This window comes from Crotalus tigris, unplaced genomic scaffold (genome assembly GCF_016545835.1).
Source record: "Crotalus tigris isolate CLP2741 ecotype Arizona unplaced genomic scaffold, ASM1654583v1 scf7180000024337.5909745, whole genome shotgun sequence".
NCBI lineage: Eukaryota > Metazoa > Chordata > Lepidosauria > Squamata > Viperidae > Crotalus > Crotalus tigris.
In genome coordinates, this window is record NW_024100507.1 from 2,121,652 (window position 1) to 2,145,290 (window position 23,639).

General features: G+C 36.3%; 1 protein-coding gene across 5 annotated transcripts in view; it reads right to left on the bottom strand.

Annotated features, from left to right (window-relative positions):
- Positions 1-274: 274 nt before the first annotated feature.
- KCNJ16 (potassium inwardly rectifying channel subfamily J member 16) overlaps positions 275-23,639 on the bottom strand; it is a 42,881-nt gene continuing 19,516 nt past the window's right edge. For 2 of the 5 annotated variants that reach the window (XM_039325501.1, XM_039325502.1), the window contains exons 2-3: positions 11,552-11,596; positions 275-3,078 (exon numbers count right to left, since the gene is read on the bottom strand). In XM_039325501.1, the coding sequence (XP_039181435.1) occupies positions 1,690-2,988 (1,299 nt within the window). In that variant the 5' untranslated portion in view covers positions 2,989-3,078; positions 11,552-11,596 and the 3' untranslated portion in view covers positions 275-1,689. Of the gene's footprint in view, positions 3,079-11,551; positions 11,597-17,194; positions 17,378-23,639 lie in introns of those variants that run through there. The other 3 variants (XM_039325500.1, XM_039325503.1, XM_039325504.1) reach the window with 3 other exon arrangements.

A 23,639-nucleotide genomic window follows, 5' to 3' on the forward strand; every position in this document is an offset into this window, starting at 1 on the left:
GATGTTGGTTTGGGTATTTTTCTACATTAAAGAAGCATGAAGCTCTTTATGTAGGGACACTAAAGACACCTCTTAATTTAGATTTTTCTATTACTTACTATAGATAATGCTCTTCCCAAGTATTTTTTTAGACATTGCGTACATACTGCATTTTCCCTCTGTTTAAATCAGGTAAAAGCAAACCATGAACCACTTACTGTATATCCCCCAAGTCCCATTTTTATACAATCCCCTGAGATCATGCTGGCTTATTATAGATTAATAATGTTTCAGGTTTTTCTTTTGTTTTTTTTTTTTTTTGTAACTAAGAGGTAATAAAATAGGTACAACCAACCCTTAATATGTCTATTTTATTCAAAAGCTCTATTGCATCAATAGGTTCAGTGAAACTGATCTTCTAAGAATAAATTAGTGCTGATTTTTTTTCTCATTTTACAATAGTTGCTACTTTCAGTTAAAAAAGAACAAAATCCGTAACTACTGCAAAGGATATCAGTGGCCCACATTTTCAGTTTTCCACTCACATTTAAACACTTTTAAGGGAAAGGTAGTCATAAACAATTATTCTCATGTGTCTCCAACACCACATCTGATGTTTGCCCAGAAAAATCTGTGACCTACTAATTGAAAAATACACAGTTGTAGCTCAGTAAGTATGTTTTAGTTCTTCAGCAAACTGATTAGCCAATGGGGTCTTGTCACAAGCCAGGTTTTCAAGAGCAAGTTTAAGGATAGTTGTAATGGAAATTAAGAGCCATCAACCTATACTTAAAGGAACTGGTTGGTCTGGTTTATAGATCATTTGCTGAGGTTGCAAAATAGAAAAAGAAAACAAAATGCCTGATCTAGTTAAGTACTTGAAAATGAAAAGTAAAATAATAGATGGTCTCAACTACTGAGGAAAAAATATTTATATATTAATTTTAAAAATCATGTTTAGCATTAATGTACCATATAAAATTCAGATAGGCAGAACCAATTTTTAATATTTTCTACAGAAATATTGAATGACTTAAAAACTGCTGTTTGAAAATACTACAAATGTAGACTTGATTACATTTGATCTTATATCCCCATATCAGATCAGTAACAGTTAAGTTATTAATGTAAAGTGCAATATATAAGGTGCTTTTGGCAAAATTAATTACTTGTTTTTCATTTTTCTGTGAAATCAGTATTTTCTCCTCATGGTTTACACGTATCCTTAGTATTTTCATTTCCAAAAAAGTCATTTTTTTAATCTGTAATTTTAAACAAGAAAAGAAAATGTATACATTGAAGAAAGTCTAACAATTTACAAAGAAACAAAGGTTAGGATTAATTTTGCTACAAGATACAAATAACCATCTTGTCAATCTCCAAAATTATATAAACTTAGATCAATTCCAAAAGATATCTAAATTGTAGAATAATATGTGATAATTTTTTTCAAATAATTATCTCTTTGTGAATTCAGTGATAAGTTTGAATTTTCAATAAACAACTTTCAGTGTCACTATGCAGAATGTAATAATTTGTGAAAAAGATAACTGTTAACAGCTAGTTATATATTAAAAGGAATGTCAGAATGCAATCTTAACATTTTGTCAGTAAATCTCTTCTTTCATTTGAGGATCAGGACCACTAGTATTTAAGTGAACGTGATAGCTATTATAGTTAGTTATATAGTTCTGCAAAAGTCATTGATTGCTAAATCTGGGATTCCATTGAAATTCTGCTTAATGTTGCCAGAGCTCTGTCATATGGCAGCTCCATTGTATTTACTGGACTGGAAATTTTGATTGACTCTCCAGAAACTTCAGAATGAATAATTAAAGCATCAGCACTAAATGATCTGATTCTGATTCCCGAGGAGCAGGAAGAGGAGGAGGAGGAGGAGGAGGAGGAGGAGGAGATTTCTGGTTCTCCATTTGTTGTCTTATCACAACTTGTGTATTCTTGTTCCTTTTTATCCAAATGCTTGGCGCTACAATAAGGAGCGTAAACCTCAGTGGTTTCTTCAAATTGCAGGCAGTTTACTTTGTAGTATTTTTTCTTCAGCTGCAGCACATCATTGAATCTGTGTCCCCAAAGGATTTCTCTAGGCACATAGGAACTCCTTGACTGATGTGATGTTCCTGTTGAATCTCCAGTGTAAACAAACGTAACCAGGATCTCAAAATTGTCCTTAGCCAGAGTTTTCCTGTCAAGATCATACAGTGGACTATCCTGGTTAATTTCATGGACAATGGTCACTGGGGTAGCAAGAATGATCTGATCATTTAGCAATTTTAAGTCTTTGTACTCCAATATCATCCTGTTCACCCTGTCTTCCACATACCTCAAGAGCTGAGCTCTTACGGTACCCTCTACCATATGATTAGGTCGAAAATCACCTATCCGCCACATCAGACAGAGTTTACCATCTCGTAAGCCAACTGTTGCATAGTAGCTAAAGCGGATAGTCTGAGCTCGCTTTCGGGCAGTGGCCATTTTTGCTAAGGCAGCTCCAATAATGAACGTGTCAATGATGCAGCCTAACACAGATTGTAGAACAACTGTCAGGATTGCTGCAGAACACTCATTGGTCACACAGCGAAATCCATAGCCTATGGTGGTTTGGGTTTCCAAAGAGAATAAGAACGCCCCTGTGAAACTATTGACATTGTCTACACAGGGGGTGACTTCTTCTTCTGGCAATAAGTCTCCATGCTGGAGTGCAATGAGCCAAAAAACTAAGCCAAACAATAACCAGGATAGAATGTAAGATAAGGAAAAGATCACAAACATATGGCGCCACTTGATATCTACTAGGGTGGTGAAAATATCAGTCACGTAGCTTTCCCACTCCCCGAAAATATGTTTGAAGTAAACATTGCAACTTCCATCTTTCTGAAGGAATCGCTTTTGCATTCTTTTAATCCCCACTGATGTAGTTTCCTGGTAACTCTGTGAGTGTTTGAGTTTATTTGCTTCCATGCTGATAAGTTTATCGGTGTGCTCCGCCATGCTTCGAGTTGGTATTTTGTAATAAGTTTAGGAGATACGTTGAATTATGTCATTCATCTGTTGATCTGTCCCTCTCTTTTCATTTATAACCTGAGGGGAAAGAAAAACAAAGAGCAAAGGCTTGAGATTTTCAGTTGGGCCCCAGCTACATTTTTGAAGCCATGTGTGGAATCTTTACTAACTTAAGTGGGAGATTGAAACAATAAATAATTATTTTTACTCTGCACTCTTAACTCAATATATAGTGTTCAATTGAATGCCCTTTTCCAGTGATAGTGATTTATTCATTTGCTGCCCCTCTTGATCTTATTTTATGTTATCTTTAACCTGATATCTGAACTGACTGAGATGCTAAGTCAATGCTCATGGTCAAAGTATCCTTCAGCCTAAGCTTGACAACAATCCTGTGGACACAATCAGGTAATTCCCCTAGCAACTGTATGGACTTTACTGGGATGTGTTTCCAATTCCCCAGTCTAGTTGATAGTCCTACTATTTCCTAGAGATTTCAGGTGTTAATCTCCAAAGATCCCTCTCAGTGAGAAGTATGTGGAGAGTGGTCCAGGCAGCAAACCATTTTCCATTGTAGCCTCTAGGTGATGGAACTGGCTTTCCCTATCTCCTTGCCTTTTGCAAAGTAGTGAAAAAACTATTATTTCTATATACCTCTAGACCAAATTATTTGTAGGTACCCACCTTCTATATGTGTGAACGTCATGATTTTTACAATTCTGGTGGTGTTTTATCCATGGTTTGTTGTTTATCTCCCAGATTCTTGGTTGGTTGGGAGGTTTGCAAATATTGTAAAATAAATAGATATAAAGCAGGTCTAACCTAGCTTCCCTTCTAAACCTAGAAAAGTTCATACTTTTGCTGCCACCTACTGAGATGTATTTTACCTCTGTCAGCATCTCATGTTTTTGGTATCTCCAATGAAAAACTTAGTCCAAATCTCTCATAAAAGTATTGGATTTCCCTCAAATATATACAAAGCAGAAATACCTATTGTTTAAAATTTAAAACCAATGCACATATGCATATTTTAGAGAATATTTTTTCTTATGTGGCCGTTCACCCAAAATTAATTTATGGTTTCATTTGATCCCTGGCTTTGGTAATAGAAAACTCACATTAGGAACTCTTGGGTTTATTTTAAATCCTAACCTCTAGATTACAATAAAAAGTATCCTTGATACTTAAAAAGATGGGAGTCAGCCATTGTATTTCACCCCAATATACTAAGTGTAATCTGGTTGCTAAAACACATAGCAAAAACAAATTAAGTTAATATAATTTCCCCAATTTCTTTGTTCACAAATATAATAGAAAATGTTTAAGAGGCTGTTTGTGCATCATTTTCATGTTGTTTTCGCTTCGACATTAAGTTTATATTTGTAGGGAATTTTGTTGCTTGCTACCTAATTATATAACTTATAGTCTGAAGTAGTATAATCAGTTCTGTAACTTCAGCCCTGTATCTTTTTAGTATCATCTGTTTGGGTGCTATTTTTACTTTTTCCTTACCTTACTTTACTTTAGTCTTTACTACTTTAACTTTACTTTACCTTACTTTGCCTTTACTTTACCTGTACTTTTACTTTACTTAACTTTCTTTTGCTATTAAAAAGTAATCTATCTGTGTTGCTACTAAAAAGTAATCTATCTGTCCTAAGAATTCATGTGGTGAGAATGATGGAAACTTGAACTCAAATCATTTGTCAGTCATAAAGTTTCCTACTTCAGTGACACATTCGTAATTTTTCTCTTTCTCACCTCACCCCACCCCAACCCCCCTCTGTGTTATGCTTCCTGCATACATAATTTTTACAAGCAGAGATTACAAATTTAGAGTTACCAAAAAGGTTAGTAAAACAATTAATGCTCCCCCACACTCCAATTTTTCATTGTGAAATATCTGCCCCATGAAGTGTAGTCCATCTCATTCTGGATGCGTTAAAGATCAAGAATTCCTTAGCCATTTGAACAATAATGTCAGCTGTGTGAATACACTTTTCCAAAACACTTAAAAACCTAGCATACTTTCCTTTTCTTTTCCGGGACAAAAACGAATGTGACATATGGTGGCATATCCTCAGAATGTGGCCTTCATTAAAACAACAACAACATAACTTTCTTGGTTCCAAAAATACTTCTGGAATGCAGTTATTGGAAATATTCATAGACTTGATGTAGCTGTGGCTTTAAGCACCCCTTCCCACTTTCATTCATTGCATTTTCAAGAGCTATCACGTATAAATACAAATGTGATTTGTATATCTTCTTAGTAACTAGAATGCAACATTTCTCACAAGTGTGGATTCAGACGAAAACAGCTAGGAGCTGTATTCTCAGAGAGGCCAAACTCTGGCAAATAGCAAGAGATCCATTTCTTCTATTACAATGAGGGCTGCCTTTAGCCAGTTCTTCAGCACCTATCTTCTTTATAGAAATCACCTTACCTACAGCACTCACAGAGTTCTTGAAAATGAAATATGGTACTGAGAATAAAATTCTTTAACTTGGAAGCCACTCATCGTTTCAGCCACCCAAATCATAGATTTCAACTTGGCTTACGGGATATAGTCCTCAATTTATGACTGGTCCCCTAGTGACTGTTCAGAATTCCAGTAGACCTACCTGAGGGGAACTTACAACCCAGATTCAAAGTTCTGCTGGCTGGTCTTGTGACCATATTTTGGTCACTCTGTAATTGGGCTGCATTTATGACCATTGTGAGTTATGATCATGATGGATAGACTCCATGACGGTGGTAACTCAAGTACTACTTGAGTACTATGGTGGCCACTCACATCTCTCTCCAAAATGAACTCAGCATGTGAAAGATGATAGAACATCTTTCCCTCTCTTTCACATGTACCCTAATGAGAGAGAGGAAAAATAATTTTAAGGTATGAGCAGCAAAAAATAGATTGCTGAGCCCCATAGATAACTGCTTTGATTCACCTCTACCAGCTGATGATAGGCAATTAAAATAGTAGTAGTTTTATTTGTCACAGGCCTATAACTTGGTAGGATACAAAATAATACAGTATTTATTATTATAAGCATGAATAATATAACTCACTATAACTCAATTTAAGATCACTACTAAAGTATAGTACCTGATTAGCCTATGATATCTAAAAAGAATGATTAACAAGTATAAATAAAAAGAATACATAAGCCAGGTTTTGAAAATCCATAATAATAAATATTTTAACACACTTTTTAAATTCAGACTCACGATGTAATCCTGTATAAAGTTTGGCCTTCAATGAAAAAAGGCTATTTTCTATGCAGCTATTATTAGTACAAGGAAGTGCAGGTTGATCATAGCAAATGCTCTGGTTTTCTATTCTATCTAAGAAGAAAGGTATTACAGTAATGGGGTCTATTAACTACTCAGTGAAAAAGTAAAAAATGTGCCTTATAAAGTTTGTGGCCTTTGTTGTCCATGCTATAATGCTCAGATTATGAGACAAATACAAGTTGAGTTTGGACTGTTAATAGAGAAAGGGAAATATTCTTTCATAAGATGTGAGAAACTTGTTGGAGTAGCTCCTTTGAATAGAGAATATTAATTGAAGAATTCATTTTGTTCAAAAGGAGCAGAAGTAACAGGAGGGGAAAAGATGATATACTCCTCACTAAAACTCTCCACGCCAGCTCAAAAATCCAAAGGAACAAACTTAATGATGCTGTAGAGAGTATCCAAGTCAGTTTAAGTTTTGTATGGCTGCCCATACAAGCACTGGGTGGTTCACAATAATAAAAACTAGTAAAGGAGGGAATGCAAACTATTGTTTGCTCAACCATGGAATAAATGTGAACAATATTTTCCAAAAGTAAACTGAAGATCTTTCAAAGAACATGATGTATCACTGATGGGCGACTTTAATTACTTTACCATCTGTGAGAGATAAACTCTGCTAAATAGGAAATTCCTAACTTGCCTTACTGACAACTTTCTTCTTCAAAGGGTTGAGGAAAGCACAAGAAGCTTGATATTAACCAGTATGGAACATGTTTATGAAATACCTATTTGCTCTAAATGAGTTTAAAACTCAAGGGTCAGATGAATTGAGACCTAGGATTCACAAGATTGCTGATAAATTGAACTTCAAGCCAAGTACACATAGATAGTTCTGGTCAGTCAAAAGTTAGATCAAGGAACAGTTACCTACTAAGTAGTATTTTGGATGGAAACAGGAAATAAATCTAATAAATATTTCCTATTTCCCTATGTAATGGCACTTAATCTGTCTTCTGGTCCAACTCTGCTGTCAACATAACACATATGATGTCCTGTTTTTATACAATATATGAAACAATATTAACCTCTCCATACAACATAGCACCAAGGACCAGAACACAATCATTTGGTGCTAATCTCTGAGGCTGCCTATCAATGGAAGCAGAATCAGTGTAACCCAATGTCCCCAATTCAAACTCACAAAAGTGGGCCAGGAATATATTATGATCAATAGTACCAAAAGTTACCAAGAGATTAAAAAAGGATCAATTTGTCTCTGTCCAACAAATGGTTATCTGTCAGGATGAATATGACTGGCAGTGCACCTAAATGAGGCTACAATCTCGACTGAGATAATAAGTCTCCTTCAAGAACATGTGCAGCTGAATCAGGTTTGACTAGGGATATTTCTATTTGAACAATATCTGTGTGGCTTCTTGACCTTTTGACTAAGATCAAGTGTAAGAATTGACTGTCTAAATCTAGGAATGTTTCTTCAGTTGTAGACATTCCATAGTTTTATTTAAGGCTGGGAATATCAGTGAATGAATATCAGTAATTATATAGTCATTTTTTTTTTGAATCTACCCAGCTAACATAAGACCGGCTGGGATCAAGACAACATACAATAAGCTAGGCAGTCCCAATCATCCTTCTTACATTCTCAGACCTCACAAATGAAAAGTGTTCTTAGGTAATTGCACCAAATGAGACACATCAGAGCGATCTTTCTCAAAACATATGGCAGTTGGCATAAAGACAAGTGATTTTTATCCTCAAAGTGCCTTCTGAAGAAGATTATAAATCCTTGTCTCTCTGTTTTGTTTTGTTGAATGCAGGATAGATTGCAAGTAAGATGTAGTGTACACTGAAAGTAGTCATTGCTACCTTATGTCCAGTCAGCTTCAAGATGAGTCTCATACTCTTTGAAGAGCCTCATACAGGCTCTGAAAAACCTTTAAAAAGCCATTGCTTGCTTTAAGGAGTTGACTCACTGAAGTTAATATGACTCTTAAAGCAGACACAACTATTTTTCACATGTAAGATCATAAAAAGACAGGTTGCTTTAATGAATAACAGAAATGCTGTGCTTGCACAAGTCCTGAAGCACTTTTTCCCAATAATTTTCAGAGTATGAAGAGTGTGACTCTATTTTTACAGGAAAATAGAATTTTCACTGCCAAAACCCTAATAAATACTTGCATGCAATTTTTGATTAATATAATTGTGAGACTAAATGCACCAATTCAAAGAGTTTTAAAAACATCTATATATGTACTGAAGTTTTATACTCTGAGTACTCCATTATCATCTCTATTCCCTATACCCCCAGGAGTACTTTGAAGCTAGTGTAGAATTTTTGCATGTGATCCTTCATTAATGGGGATTTTTTTTCAGGTGGTTTGCTTAGATACCAGTAAGAGTATTTTAATTCTTTTAAGAGTATATGCTATCCTACCCTCTCTTCTTTTAATAAATTAAGAATTTTGAAACTTTTGATCCTACTCATCCCATTTATGTCCTTAGTAGTTGTTAGAAAACATCATTTGATTAGTGCAGAGACAGCCTTAAAATAGTGGATGTCAATTTTTAATTTTTCTTTCGATGGGTGAACATTTGGTAGCATTTATTCAGGAAAGTGGGGGTTTAAGAATTGAAGGGTTTTCCTTGTGATTTTTTTTCCTTCCTGCATTGTTTAGTAAATTATCTTTAATTTGATTCTTGCTGTAAACTCCTTAAAAGAGCAAATATGCTATGAAGTTTTTCAGTTAATTCCCAGTTCAGTGAATATATAGTTTAAAAAAGAGCTCATGATATTTGCTCCATAAATCCACTCATTATGTACATACTATGTACATTGTATATTTACCCATACATAGGAGATTCTTCACACAGTTGTATCACCTAATAGATAACTAATCTATGAAGATAATGGCAGAAGTGGGTCCTAGTCAGCCATAGATAATAGAGTTAGGAAAATGAATTGCAAATTAATTATCTTAACTTTAGATAATTCTTAACCATCTTTCATAAAAGCTATCTGAAGAAAGAAAATGGAAAAGAGGGTATGATGATCATCATCTTAAAGAAGGGAAAAAGAATTTTGCCAGGTTCGTCACTAGCAAATGTCCTTGAAATATTACCCTTAAAGGAATGCAGTCTCCACCCTTATCTAAAGATTCTTTTGCAGATGTGTTCCATCTTCACAACTTCCCCTGTTAAGGTTGCTCTGGCCAAGCTTTTTATCAACAAAGTTTCTCTTCATGCTTAATCTTAATTTTCCTTCCTGGAAGTCCACTGTTTCCTTCTGCGGTTAATTGTCTTAGAATATAGCATTACATTCAGTTTTGGAAATTTTTCCTTATGGACACTGATGCTCATACAGTTTGAAAGCTGCATCCAGAGAAACCATGAATAAACCAATCAAATAATAACCATTTGAACCATCTGACTTTCATTCCAGCTATGAATGGAAACAATCTTCCGGTTACAGCATTGTCACCACTTAAAAACATGGTGGCTCCAAATATTTCAACACCCTTCTCTTTTTCTCCCCCCCCCCTACTTTGTTTCCCCTTTTTTCTTTTTTATAATAAACCTTGCTCCAAATGTCTTTGTAGACTACATACAAATTTGATTTTGTGTATTCCTGGAAAATCCAAACCTCTAATATTGTGGGGAAAAATTAAATGCTTTTTAAGGATACACTATGCCAACATATAAAAGCTTCTCTTTTACCCTATAGTTATCCTTTTTTATGAATGAAAACATTCCTAGTTTGGCATAATTTTCATTTGGAGAAAGAGATCCAACTTTTTCAGCATATTATCTTTCTCAGCTTCATATTACTTTGTTTCCAGTGCCTATAATATACTTTCTGTGGTTATATCATGGAATCTCATGATAACACTATACAGGCTCTTTCCTAATAATTAGAACAGTGCCCTTTTCACTGCAATTAGAACATGAGTAGCTATTTTCATTGAGTTTTCTGCTTTGATCCTAAGTCCTTTTTCCTGGGAAATCTGGGCCGGCATCTGAATCCCCTCAGTTTACAATATTTGACAAATTTTAGGAAAACGTAAACAGCCTTTCTTTATCTTATGCCATTTTAATATGTATATATCCAAGTACTCTCTAATCAAATACCAACATAGTATTAGATTAAAGATACGAGGGCAGATACAAATGTGTTACTGTCGCACTGACAAATATTTAGAAAATGCAGGTGATTTTCCCTTTCTCTCATCATGTGCTCACAAATGCCTACCTTATACTTTTTCCTTTCTATCCATGTGAGCACCTTAGTGGGGAATTCCAGTATAAGATACACACATGGATAGAGAGGAGGAAATGAGAATATATTTTGATTATATAAAATAACAGTCACAATAGTAGGCAGGAGATCTCAGAAAAAAGTTTTATTAGAAAACCTCTTTTTCCTCCTTTCATCGCAAAGCCTTCGTCTAATTTTCCCTGCTTGAAAAAGAGATCAATGTACACTAGTGACATTTTAGAAACACTGATAGTTGGTATTCATATTTGGTAGGAGCAAAATGACACCTGGATCACAGCCTCAATGAAAAGCAATGCCTTCCTGTGTCAATATGAAATTATTAAAAAATTGAGAGACAGACATAAACAGCTCTGCACGAAAGGCTGTTCTACAGTCTTGAATATCATGCAAAGGTGTTGTCACCCATAGTGGAACATCTTGCAAATGACATTTAATCCACCCAGCCGAAACCAGATCCTATAGCAGGAACAGCCAGAACAGCAGGTGGTATTTGGCCATAGAGATTTGATAAGAAGGCGTGTTTTGAAAAGTTTCTTCAGAGAACAGATTCAAGGCCACTTAGGGTCATTGCTTTCACCTGATTGGACTGACAGTGTTCATACCTTATCTAATTCAGTATTATCTGATTGGATTTAATAATAAAAGTGGAGATTTATTATATGTTAATGGCTGCAAAGATTTTATACACCTTTTATTAGAAAGGACTTCAATCCTGACCAGCTTGAGGTTAACTCAGCCTTCCATCCTTCTGAGGTTGGTAAAATGAGGACCCAGATTGTTGGGGGCCATATGATGACTCTGTAAACTGCTTAAAGAGGGCTGTAAAGTGTTATGAAGCGGTATATAAGTCTAAGTGCTATTGCTATTTGTTCAGACACTGACTAATAAAACTTCATTCAATAAAGTGAACAGCATAAAACTATCCCCTAACAAGAAGAACTATTGGTAGTCATTTGTGAGCAAAGCTTACAAATAACGTAGCAAATTTTTGTTATTTTAGAAAAAAAACTCACCTTAAATATTCGACAGGTAGTGCAAATAAAAATCATCAGAGTGCCCTGGAAATTTAAATAAAAAAGGAATAATCAGCTAGTAGTGAAAATCTCTATAGAACTGACAATAATGAAGAACATGGTTTCTATGGCACTCATATCACAGGGGCAATATAGGGTTTCATATGGGGTTTTTTGTTGTTTTTTTTTTGTTTGTTTTTTGTTTTTTTTTTGCATTTCCCTCTTAGGACAGTTGTGGGGACAGCATTAAACCAAGCTATAGATCTGTGGTGGCGAACTTATGGCACAGGTGGCACGCAGAGCCCTCTCTGTGGGCATGCGCACCATCGCCCCAGTCCTAGGCCTTCAGCTGGGTTTTCGCTTTAGGCCTCCGCCGCCGTGTGCAAAAAAAAAAAAAGGTTCAATCAATCAATCAATTTCAACTTCTCACAGGAAAAAAAAGATCTCACAAAGTTGGAATTGATTGATTGAATTTTTTAGCCCCATCCAGTCTGCCATTACCACCGAAGCCACGCCCACCCAATGGGCCACACCCACCCAATGAGCCATGCCCACCCAGCACCCGACAATACATAAGTGGGTTTTGGGTTGCTGTTTGAGCACTTGGTCTCTGAAAGGTTTGCTATCACTGCTATAGATTCTGAATTTCCCTGAATTGGGGAACTGTGATATGATAAAAAAACATGAAAATGATTTCAGCATTAAATTTGGCTATTTGCAATTATATAATGAGAGAAGGCAGCATTTTCTGTTTGGTTTTCTATATCTAAGATCCTTTGCCTTAGTATTGATCTAGTTTGATCTGACTCTTAAGGTTAAGAGGGCATTAGTGAAGAAACCATAGATGTTCAGTTTCTTTATACTGCTATTTCACAAGAATTTTTGTAGTTTTCTGCCAATATTAGATAGGTCAATCCAGTAGGGTTGGTGTAGTTTTAACTAGTAGGTAAAGATATTTATCCAGAGATTAGATTCAAGTACTGACTCCTACTTCCCATTAAAGTAATATCTTTGAAACACAGCGGGTAACCTGGAAGATGGCTAGCTGGTCCGATTGTGGTGGTGCTTATACAGTAGTGGCCAAAATTATGGAAACCTTTTGGGAAATGTGTGTTTTTGAGGTTTGATGGCTAATAACACCACTTCTTTTTGGAGTAGTACCATAAAATTATATATTAATAGAAAGATAATTTAATCAAGAATGTAACGCAACATAGTTTGTTCAATTATCTGTACTGTATTCTATGAAAAGTTACAGCCAAATAACCAGAAAAAGGAAGCACAACTTGCTTAGGTTGATATCAGGTAGCTTTCCTTCATCTGATTGTAGCCAATGAGCGTGAGTGTTTAGAGCAGTGGTTCTCAACCTGTGGGTCGGGACCCCATTTGGGGTCGAATGACCATTTCACGGGGGTTGCCAAACAAGGCTGTCCGCCATTTTCCGCCCCTTTTCTTTAGCCATGCTCCTGGCACCCGGTGATGTATAAGTGGTTGGGGGTCACCACAACATGGGGAACTGTATTATGGGGTCACGGCATTAGAAAGGTTGAGAACCACTGGTTTAGAGAGCCAATCAGATGTCATCTTGTTTTGGCAATGAGCCAATCAGATCACAGTAGGATTCAGTTATTGATGTCATATATTGAAGCTGAGAGGAGGACATTTGTCAGTGTGTGATGTGATCGCTATCAAGTTGGTTGGTTTTTTTTTTGTTCTTTCATTTAGTGAGTTGACTGGTTGCCCAGAAAGCGATGTAAAATAGTATTATTAAGTGAACAAGGCTACAGTTATAAAGAAATTAGAAGAAAAATTGGTGGAAACTTAACCAAAGGTAGCATTTCTACTGTACACTTCTCCCCAAAGGTTTCCACAATTTTGGCCACTACTGTAATTAATTGATCACAGGCAGTTACAGGCAGATCTCTGATTCCCTCTTCAGAAGAATGACTCATTAAATTATACCTCCCACAGAATAACTTTGCATGCAAAAAATAAATAGGATTTCATTCTAAATGGAAATCATTCTCGCACTATTAGTGTATTTATAGAATTGTGTCGCATCCAAAACTGAATTTTAGAGTTCCTATCTTAGTTTGAAGTACCATTCATGGTATTAATTTACTGTATTTTTTTTAACTACTTACAATATTTCTAGCAATTTGAACTGGGTTAACCAAGAATTTTTTTGCTTAAAGTTCAACCAGGATAAGAAAAACTGATGTAAAATACCTTATAATATCAGAAGCTTCTAATGATGCATTGGAATATATTATGATATTTCAGATTGTTTTTTTATCCACCAGTATTTCACTACCTGTAGCTTATTCTTCCATTTGTACCACTTATTTTTATATTCTTTCATAGATAGTTAATAATATATGGGGCGAGGGGGGGGGAGAAGGAAAAGGATAGTGAAGGCCTACAAAGCTGACTACAAAATATATTTTCAGTAGTAGAGCCCTATGAAGTAAGTGAACCTACAGCCTGGTTAGGACTGGAAGTCAGGTTCAATTTGAAAAACCACTTGCATTATTAGAACTATGGGATGCCTTTAGTCTAAACAGTATGACATCATTAAGATTATTCTTTTCTTCAAGAAACTCAGAAATCATTGTTGTTAAATGTAATGTTTAAATATTTTTCCTTCACCACCCTATTTTTTCTTCCTGGGTCCTTTACAAAAACAAAGAAATTAAGGAATAAGTTTCCATATTTAGAAATTAATGTTATTTGCTGTCCAATTATCTGGCTATGCATTGATCACAATATTGATAGCTGAACTACACATTTTGTGAAAATTATGGTTTTGAATTTGAATGAATTGAAGCTTGTTTTCTTAGATTTGGATACAGGTGAAAAGCACTTCCTCTTACAAACTAGAAGAGATAAGCTGTACATTTTTTTTAAAAAAAATTATTTTTTAGCAGAATGCAGGAAAACTTTCCCACAATACCAAAGTTCACTCATTAAATTTTGACCTCTTCCCTCTGACTATGGACTTACTTGTCATTACTTACTTGAAATGTAGCCATCTAGGCCTGTTACATATGGAAGGCCTGCCTGTACATTCTTCTGAATGACATTGTCAGGCTTTGGTTCCAAAGTCCTATCAAGATAGCATGTCTGACAAAGCCTTTACCACCCAACACCATGTGGGAAGGCAAGGGACAACTGCAAATAGAAAGAAGACTTACGTCTTCTGTTCTTGCACTCAGGAAGTGATGATAGGCCCATGCTGTCAATAGGCAGTCAGAAAGGGTGAATTTGCTTGCAACTCAAAAGCTGCTTTGGGTGGACTGTTACTCTTGAAAACTGGAACACAAATCATTATTATAAAATAATACTAATAAAAGGTGTGCTATTCTTATTTCCAAAAAGCCTTTTAGGCTGGAACCTAAGCAAGATACTTTCTCCTGAAACTTTCCTGTATACTTCCTGTTACCCAATTCTGAGCCTTGTTGGGTAATCCTTTGAGAGAAACGTAGTGCAGTCTGATATGGCTAGAATGAATATAAAATTTTAGTCTGACCATATGTTTTTTTAACCCCAGTGTGGGATGCCTAATGATCATCTAAGAAGTTTGTATATCATAAATAGAAAAATTTGTAGTGGCAGCAAACTTCAATGATAAATCAATATTTACTTATCTAAACAGGTAAACAGAAAGACTTTGCCTGCGTCAGTGTCTCATATATTCAAACATAACTTTTCTCTAACTTATGCACTTAATATATAGTTTCTGGTTTGATAGCTACCCTAAGGATCCAGAAAGATCTCTGGAAAGTATTAGTGTCACATATACACCCAGGTTTTTCTTGATCCTAGAAAACTCTTCATTAAAATTTATGTAACCATTTAAGTTTTGTTTTCCTTTTTTCCCTCTTTTGCATGAGCATGTAATTTAGGTATTTGGTTCAGGTTAACGTTCACAGAATTTCTCGGAGATGCATAAGCTAGTGGAATCTAAAGCTGGAATTAATATGAATCCTATTTTCCACATCTTATTACTAAAATGTCAATAGTCACCAGTTGTGTGTTTTGGAAATTCCAGCTTCAATTACTTCCTCTCAGGGCTCCCATATAAACATTTCTTTTTTCTAGTTGTCTAGAATTCAAGTTGTTTGCGGTTATGGTCTTGGGGCAAAATGCTTGTTTATCTGTAGGCATCTGAATCTGCGGGAAAACCATAGCAGAAGGAAGGAAAGAATAAGAATGTTTGCCCAGAGATTAATTGAAAATACTATTGCTGGGCACTGAATCAATATCTGTTTCCTGAAATAGTAAGGGTAGCATTAAAGAGCCTCAGAGAAAAGTACTCATGAGGATCTAGTAATATAAGCTACTTGGTATTTATTGAAACTGTCAAAATTAACCAAAGACTATCTCTGAGTCTGACAGCTAAAAGATTCACCTAAAGGAGATACTAAGGTAGGACACAGAAGAAAGTCTTCCAGTAAAGATCTAGACTAGAGCTAGAGAATTATTTCATCATGGGTCAGATCACAGGAGAATCTCCGGCAGGCGGATGAAGAGATGTGGGGGAGGAGGAAGAGACAACTAAACAAGAAAGATCAAGATTCCTGTTGATAGTTTTGGAGGACCAAGAGTAGAATGGTTGATGGAACCAATGGAAATCAGCAATTAATAAGCTGGCTTGCAGAATGATAAGAAATCCATAGTGTAAGGTTGAAAGAGGGAGAAAAATATGGGAATGTATCCATAATGATGGTGTTTTACAAAACAGGAGAAGAGCAGTTTCTCTAAATTTTACTCTCTGTAGGTCCAAGATTTGACCTCCTTACTGCTACTGCACATTTATACTTTCTCAATAATAAACTCATCACTTTTTCTATTACAGTTCCCTGTTCTTCCACAGCAACTTTTAAATTAATGTTCCTTTTTTTTCCTCCTTGCTGACTGATTGTTTGCTTTTCCCCCTTAGTTTTTCAGTTCCAAGTATTCCATGCTCTATGTTTCTTGGGATACAATTTCATTAAAGTAAACTCGGAGAAAATCACTAATGAGATTCTGATTATACAAATTACTCTATTTATTACCAATGCCTTTACCTCTTCCAGAAACCCTTAGGTCAAAAAATAGCAACAAGGGTAAACAACCAAGATTCTGTTTGGAACTGTTTTTTTCAGGGCAGATTTATTCTGGTAAATGAGTCCAATAAAGATCAGTTTGATTTGATTTCTGGGCAAGTGTCACCTCTTGAACTACTGAAGAGCAACATGCCCCAAAGAAAGCTCAAGGTTGTTTAGTACACTAAAGAACTGCTCTTTATCAGGTACTAATGGAAAACTTCACTCTTTGGACATGACACAACATTTCTACTCCATGGATTCTTCTCTGTTATTTGCAGTTTTGTCAGTGAAACTACAGTAGGATCTTGCCATAATTTTGAATCTAAAGGGGATGGCTTTAGTTGTTTTATAGTAGAAGGTCCTACTCTCCTTTTTTTTTATCATCCTCATTAGTTTGTTATGCAGTGGTATTGGACCATCCTCCCATAGGGGCAATTTACCTGCTTTCTCTGTGCAAAATTGAGAAAAGAATATAACATTTGTTTATCCCACCTCTACGAAGCCCAGTTTTTTTCAACACATCTATTATCATATAGGTCCCTAGTTCACTCACCAGTTAGGTTGTTGGCCAAGGAGGGAGATGCACCATCAGCACAAGCTGCTTGCTACTACGACCACTGAGGTTCACTGAAGTGGAACCAACTTGTGTCCTTCTTCATTTCCTTATTTACGTATGCACCCTATCTCCAAAAGCTACAGGACAGCTAGCCTTTCTTCCTTGAGATCTTGATTGTATGGGGTGCTAAGCAACCTTGGCTCCCACAGCTCATTGAGCATTTAGGACAAACTAGCGCTTCACAATACCTCTGGCAGACATTCAGCTCTGTGCTTCCGCATTAAGTATTGGATATTTCCAAAAAAAAGGGGGGGAGCATAATAGAAAGAGAGTGAGGGGAATCAGGAAGAAAGTTGCTTGCTGAAAATCAGCTACGTTCTAAATCGCTGTTGTGGCTTTCCTCAATCCTTCCAACATTTTTTTTAAATGGATTATTTTCCTGTCCCCTCCCTCCCCCTAAATTTGGTTCTCATGTTCTGGTCAGTTGGGTCTGTTTTAATTTTTGCTAGTATTTTAGAATTACTTTTAAAACCTATGTATACTTTTTTAAAAAAAAATAATAAAAGAGGGACTGAGTTTTAATTGACTTTGTAATTGTGTATTTGGGCAACACTTCAAGCATCAGTTGGAGAAGAGAATGTGACTTGCAAGTATTTGAAAAGGATATAAAAATGCAGTGTGCTAAAAATACACAGCATGCCAGCCTTTTTGGAGGCAGACAATTAAAATAATCTGTGTGTATTTTTTGTGAGGCTCCCATTCTTCATGTGATTCTCAATGGAGAGTCTCGGCAGTTCCCCTGCTTCTAATTAAAAGCGTCCTTGAGTTCAAAATTTATTTTTACACTATAAGAGAGAGATTGGGACTGGCTCAGGGCTGAGCTGAAGCAGAAGAAATAGACTTGGAGAAGGGAAATTGCCCCTTCTAAAATGTTTGATTTTGATGAGATTGGACAAGAATAAAGGTGTCAATGAAAAACAGGAAGAATTGTCTTCATTTGGGTAATATATACAGCATTCTAATCTTATCATCCCTTTTTCCAGCTGGAAATATTCTTCCAAGGACATCTGTCTCAGGGATATCCTCTAGGTCTGAGTACAAGCAGAGTTGTGGCATGGCAGCACCCCAAAGCCCTTTTTCATTTAAGACACAGTTGGGCTGCCCAAGAGGGCTCATTACAAAGAGAGGGAAACAGGTTCAGAAATAGCCTTATCTCCATAAGGTCCACAAAGAGCCAGCCTCTTCATTAGGTAGAGTGAAACAACTGCCTCAAACAGCAGTTTGGTGTCTTGAAAGAGTCTTTGTATAATTGTTTTCTTTTTTAATTTCCACAGAGATCCCTGTAAGGAACCCCACAATACTGAGACTGGGTCACTTGTGTATCCTGGTCTTAATTCTCTAATAAAAGACTATCTTTGGACAACCTAACAAATGAAGCATCATTTTGGGGTAGAAAAGAAGAATATAGTAATCTAATATTTAGAATATAGTAATCTAATAAAAGAGGTTTGTTGTTGTTCAGTCACTAATTCATGTCCAACTCTTATTTATTTAAGGAAATCTTATTTCATTCTTTGATAAAGTGACTAAATTAATAGATCAGTGAAATGCCGTTGACATAGTATACTTAGATTTCAGTAAGGCACTTGACAAAGTAGACCACAATTTACATCTTGGGAAGCTAGAAAGAGGTGGAATAAACAACATCACCACCAGATGGATTTGTAGCTGGCTGACAAACCATACTCAACGAGTAGTCCTCAATGGTACCACATCCATGGAGAGAAGTAAGCAGTGGGGTACCACAAGGCTCCATCTTAAGCCCGGTACTCTTCAATATCTTCATAAATGACTTAGATGAGGGAATAGAAGGGGAATTCATCAAATTTGCAGATGACACTAAACTGGCAGGAATAGCCAACACCCCAGATAAGCTCAGGATCCAAAAAGATCTTGACAAACTTGAGCAATGTTCCCTATCCAACAAAATGAATTTTAATGTGGAGAAAAGTACGAGTTTTACATTTAGGCAGGAAAAAATCAAAGGTATAAGTACAGATTAGGCGAGACCTGGCTGTGTGAGGGACCCTGGAATCCTAGTGGATGATCACTTGAATATGAGCCAGCAGTGTGCAGCAACAGCCAGAAAAGCTAATACAATCCTGGGTTGTATAAACAGAGGCATAGAATCAAGATCACACAAAGTATTAGTACCACTTTATAAAACCCTAGTAAGACCACACCTGGAATACTACAACCAATTTTAGTCACCATACTACAAAAAAGATGTTGAGACTTTGGAAAAAATTCAGAGAAAAGCAACTAAGAAATGATCAAAGGCCTGGAGACTAAAACATATGAAGAATGGCTGCAGGAATTGGGATTGGTTAAATAAAAGAAGAAATAGGGGTGATATATTAACAGTATTCCAGTATTTGAGGGGCTGCCACAAAGAAGAAGAGAAATTATTCTCCAAAGCACCAGAAGGCAGGACAAGAAACAATGCTTGGAAACTGATCAAAGAGAGAAGCAACCTGGAATTAAAGAGAAACTTCCTAGCAATGAGAACAATTAACTAGTGGTACAGCTTGCCTTCAGAAATCATGGGTCTTCATCACTGGAGGTTTTTAAGAAGAGACTAGACAGTCACTTGTCTGGTATAAGTTATCCTGCTTGAGCAGGGGGCTGGACTAGAAAACCTCCATGGTCCCTTCCAGCTATTTTCTGTTCTAAGTCTTCTCTTCTTGTTTGGTGACCAAAGTATTTGAGCTTCAGCTTCAGTGTCTGCCCTTCTAAAGAACAGTCAGGGTTGATTTCCTTTGGAAGTGACTGATTTGATCTCCTTGCATTCCAAGGGACTCCCAAGAGTCTTCTCCAAAAACACAATTCAAAAGCACCAATTCTTTGGCACTTTTCCTTGATAGAGGAGTTGTTTTGTAGAATCGTCCTTCATCTCAGATGGGCCAGTGTGTGCTCAGCAAAGCTGGGGGATTGACCCTGAGCTATTAGCTACTGCCCCAGAGCTTACCAATCCCTGCACAGATGTTTAAGTCTCCTCAAACCATCATTAGAAACTGGGCTGTGAGTTCTGGATGTCACCGCATCAAGTCCTTACTTGACCACAATACTGCAAAGATTTTATGTAAAAAAATATGATGCTCTAGATTTCAAAGGTCACACGGCAAGGTTAACAGTGAAGAAAAATGTGATGTTCTGAGTAAGGGATTTATGCAGACTTTCTTTTAAAGCAAAATCATTCTCTATATAATTTAGCTGCATTTAAAGCAGCCTCTTGGCAGAGTGAGAAATAAAAAGTAACTTTAGCATGATGCTCCAAGGGAAAAGGTCTCGCTTTTAACAGAGATTGCCTGTAGGCAAATGAAAGAAGGGAATCTCTGGGCTAAACAATCAGAGAAAAATGGCAGGAGGTCAAGGTCTCAGACACAGCAATTTTGTTGGGGGGGGCTGGGGGGGTTGCTGAAAATAAAGCAGATTCAGCAAACAAAGGTGTAGTTGTAGTCAAATGGAGTACATATTACTCCCATTCATGCTAAGTAATTGGTATATTTACTGAACAATTTATTTTAAGTAGGTCAATTATACCTTCCCAGATTGCTTTTCAATTATTATGAACCACATTAAGTGGTAAGTGTGGGTTTATGGCACTGCTTTACAGTGTTATGTACTGCATCCTCTTTTATTGGTGGCTGAGAGGGAAGCATTCCTCTTAGCTGGCTGGCCTTCCTTCTTGTGCCCCTTCTAGCTGGGTCATCTTTTTCGTACAAGTTCCTGAAATATCTTGGCAGAAATGTAAAGCAGTCCAATTAGTATTCTAATGATTTACAGCCTTCTATCTAACAACAACAATCCTTTCAGTGTTGTTCCCCTGACTCCTCTTCCTGGATGTCTTGCTACTGCTCACCCAAAGGTTTCACAATGAACCCAGTGTTTTGCTTTGGTACTTTTAACACTGTGCACGCAACACATTCTCCCAAGACCCAGAATTAAGTTTGTTTTTGGATTGTTGTTTTTTTTTTCCAGCCAAGGATGTAGGGTACATTTTAAAGAGAGGCTTTCACAGTGAGGGAAGCCTCAACTGCTTGACCTGAACTGAGATCACCCATCTGACTCTCCATCAAATGCTGCTTTAATCTTTCTAAATCCCAATAGAAGTTAATGCAAATGTTCCTTTATTTTATTTTCATTCTTTCAACTTTAGAGGAAACCCTTTCACTAAACTCTATTACTCCTTGACTTATAACTATTTGTTTAGTGACTGCTCCAAGTTACAGCAGCACTGGAAAATGTGATTTACGACTGGTTTTCACACTTATATCCATTGCAACATTCCCAGGGTCACGTGATCAAAATTTGGGCACTTGGCAACTGACATGTATTTATGACAGTTGCATTATCCTGGGGTCATATGGTCAAGCAAAGTCAATGGGGGTACCAGATACACTTAATGGCCACATTATTCACTAAACTTCAGTGATTCATTTAATAACTGGTAAAAAAAGGTTGTAAAATGGGGCAAAACTCACTTGACGACTGACTTGCTGAGCAACAGAAATTTTGGGCTCAGTTATTGTAAGTCAAGGACTAGCCATATGTTTCCTTATTCAGAAAAATACCACGAGTCCTTATCACGGGCTTCAGTAAATCCTACCACATCTTTTAATTTTACCAAACAAATTGGTGAATGAACCCAGTCAAACATTAGTGAACTTTTCTTGAACAAACAGGCATAGGGTTGCCATGTTAATAACAGGACAATCACTTTAGCAAATGAAACCTAATTTAATAATAATATTGGATGGCTTAAAGAGTGATCCAGTTATAACATAAACTTTTTTCAAGCTTAGCATAATACAAAAATTTTAGAAAAGCACACTACTTCTTTCTTCTGTACTGACACAACAAACACAAACCTGGATAGAAATGACCTGGGGCAAACTCATCAAGATGGTACTTATTTATTAATATAGCTATACATTACCAAGTGGCAGATAACAATAAATCTCAGGGCAATGAAACATAATGCAATTTGTTCTTCTCTCCATCACTCTGAGAATTAAGCATTTATTACCGTAAGAACTGAGAGGAGGAGAAAAGTACAGAAAGAAATGTACACAAAGAAATCAAAGGCATCAGAGAATAAAATTTCTACTCCATCAGGCTTTGGACCTCCAGCTATCTGAAGCACATGGGCAAGTTAATCTGACCCACCAGTCAGATTCAGATGCCTAATCTTATCATACATGTTTCCTAGAAAGTAAGTTCTCAGTAAATGATATTGCAACATTTTAGTCATCTTCCTGCTGGGGATTGTGGAAAAGTGTACAGAAATAAAGTGGAACGAAATTTACAAGAAAATACAAAGAGGTCTTATAGTGTTTTTGTCATTGCAAGAAAGACTATCGTGATCTCAGATCATTTCACTTTTTTAATTTATGAAAGTTTATGCTGCAATACATGCCTCAAACTTAAGATACCAAAATACTTTACTGACCTGAGATGATACCATTTTGATAAGCCAGGTTATTTATATTTTACAGCTGAACATTGAGCAGCATATAAAATAGTTTCATGTGATAAGTAAAACACAAATTTCATTCAAAGTTCTAACTTTTAATCTCCAATGGCAAAATAATCCTTTTACATCAATTCACATATTAGAATCTCAAGTTTGAAATATATACAATTATATCATAGTCTGAAATGCCATTAAATGTTTTTCATCAAACACCGTGAAGCTGAAGCTGTGTCCAAATTCTGAACCAGTTGTCGTTCTTCATTTGCAAACACACAAGCCAAATGCTTTCAAGGTTTCATATTGAAATATTGCATTCTATTCTCTATTTGTTCATGTATGGTGTGCTCATAATATTTTCCGTGGAGAGTGATGTCAGTAGTGTTATGTCTACAGTCAATATGCTGTACAATTACAAGTAATATACTGAACTTTTGTGGGTAACCTCTTTTTTTTAAAACAGGATAGCTTTCAAAAATTCCTTCCTTCTTTCCTTCCTTCCTTCCTTCCTTCCTTCCTTCCTTCCTTCCTTCCTTCCTTCCTTCCTTCCTTCCTTCCTTCCTTCCTTCCTTTTCTTCCCCCCAGAGAAAATAGTAATTCTTGGGCTCTTACCTATTTCTTTATTTTCTCCAGGAGAACTACAACAATCTTCAACATTAATTCTCAGTATTGCCTCACATCTTCATCATGAATAATTGTTTTGACACCAGTTCGGTGTAAGAGATGGCTATTAAGTGGGGAACAGTGGGTTTAGTTCTCTACTAAGTTATATGGTTCATCTAGTGACCTTCCAGAATCTCTTAGTCTAAATCAGGGGTAGGCAACCTCAGCTCTTTTATGACTCATGGACTTCAACTCCCAGAATTCCTGAGTCAGCTGTGCTGACTCAGGAATTCTGGGAGTTGAAGT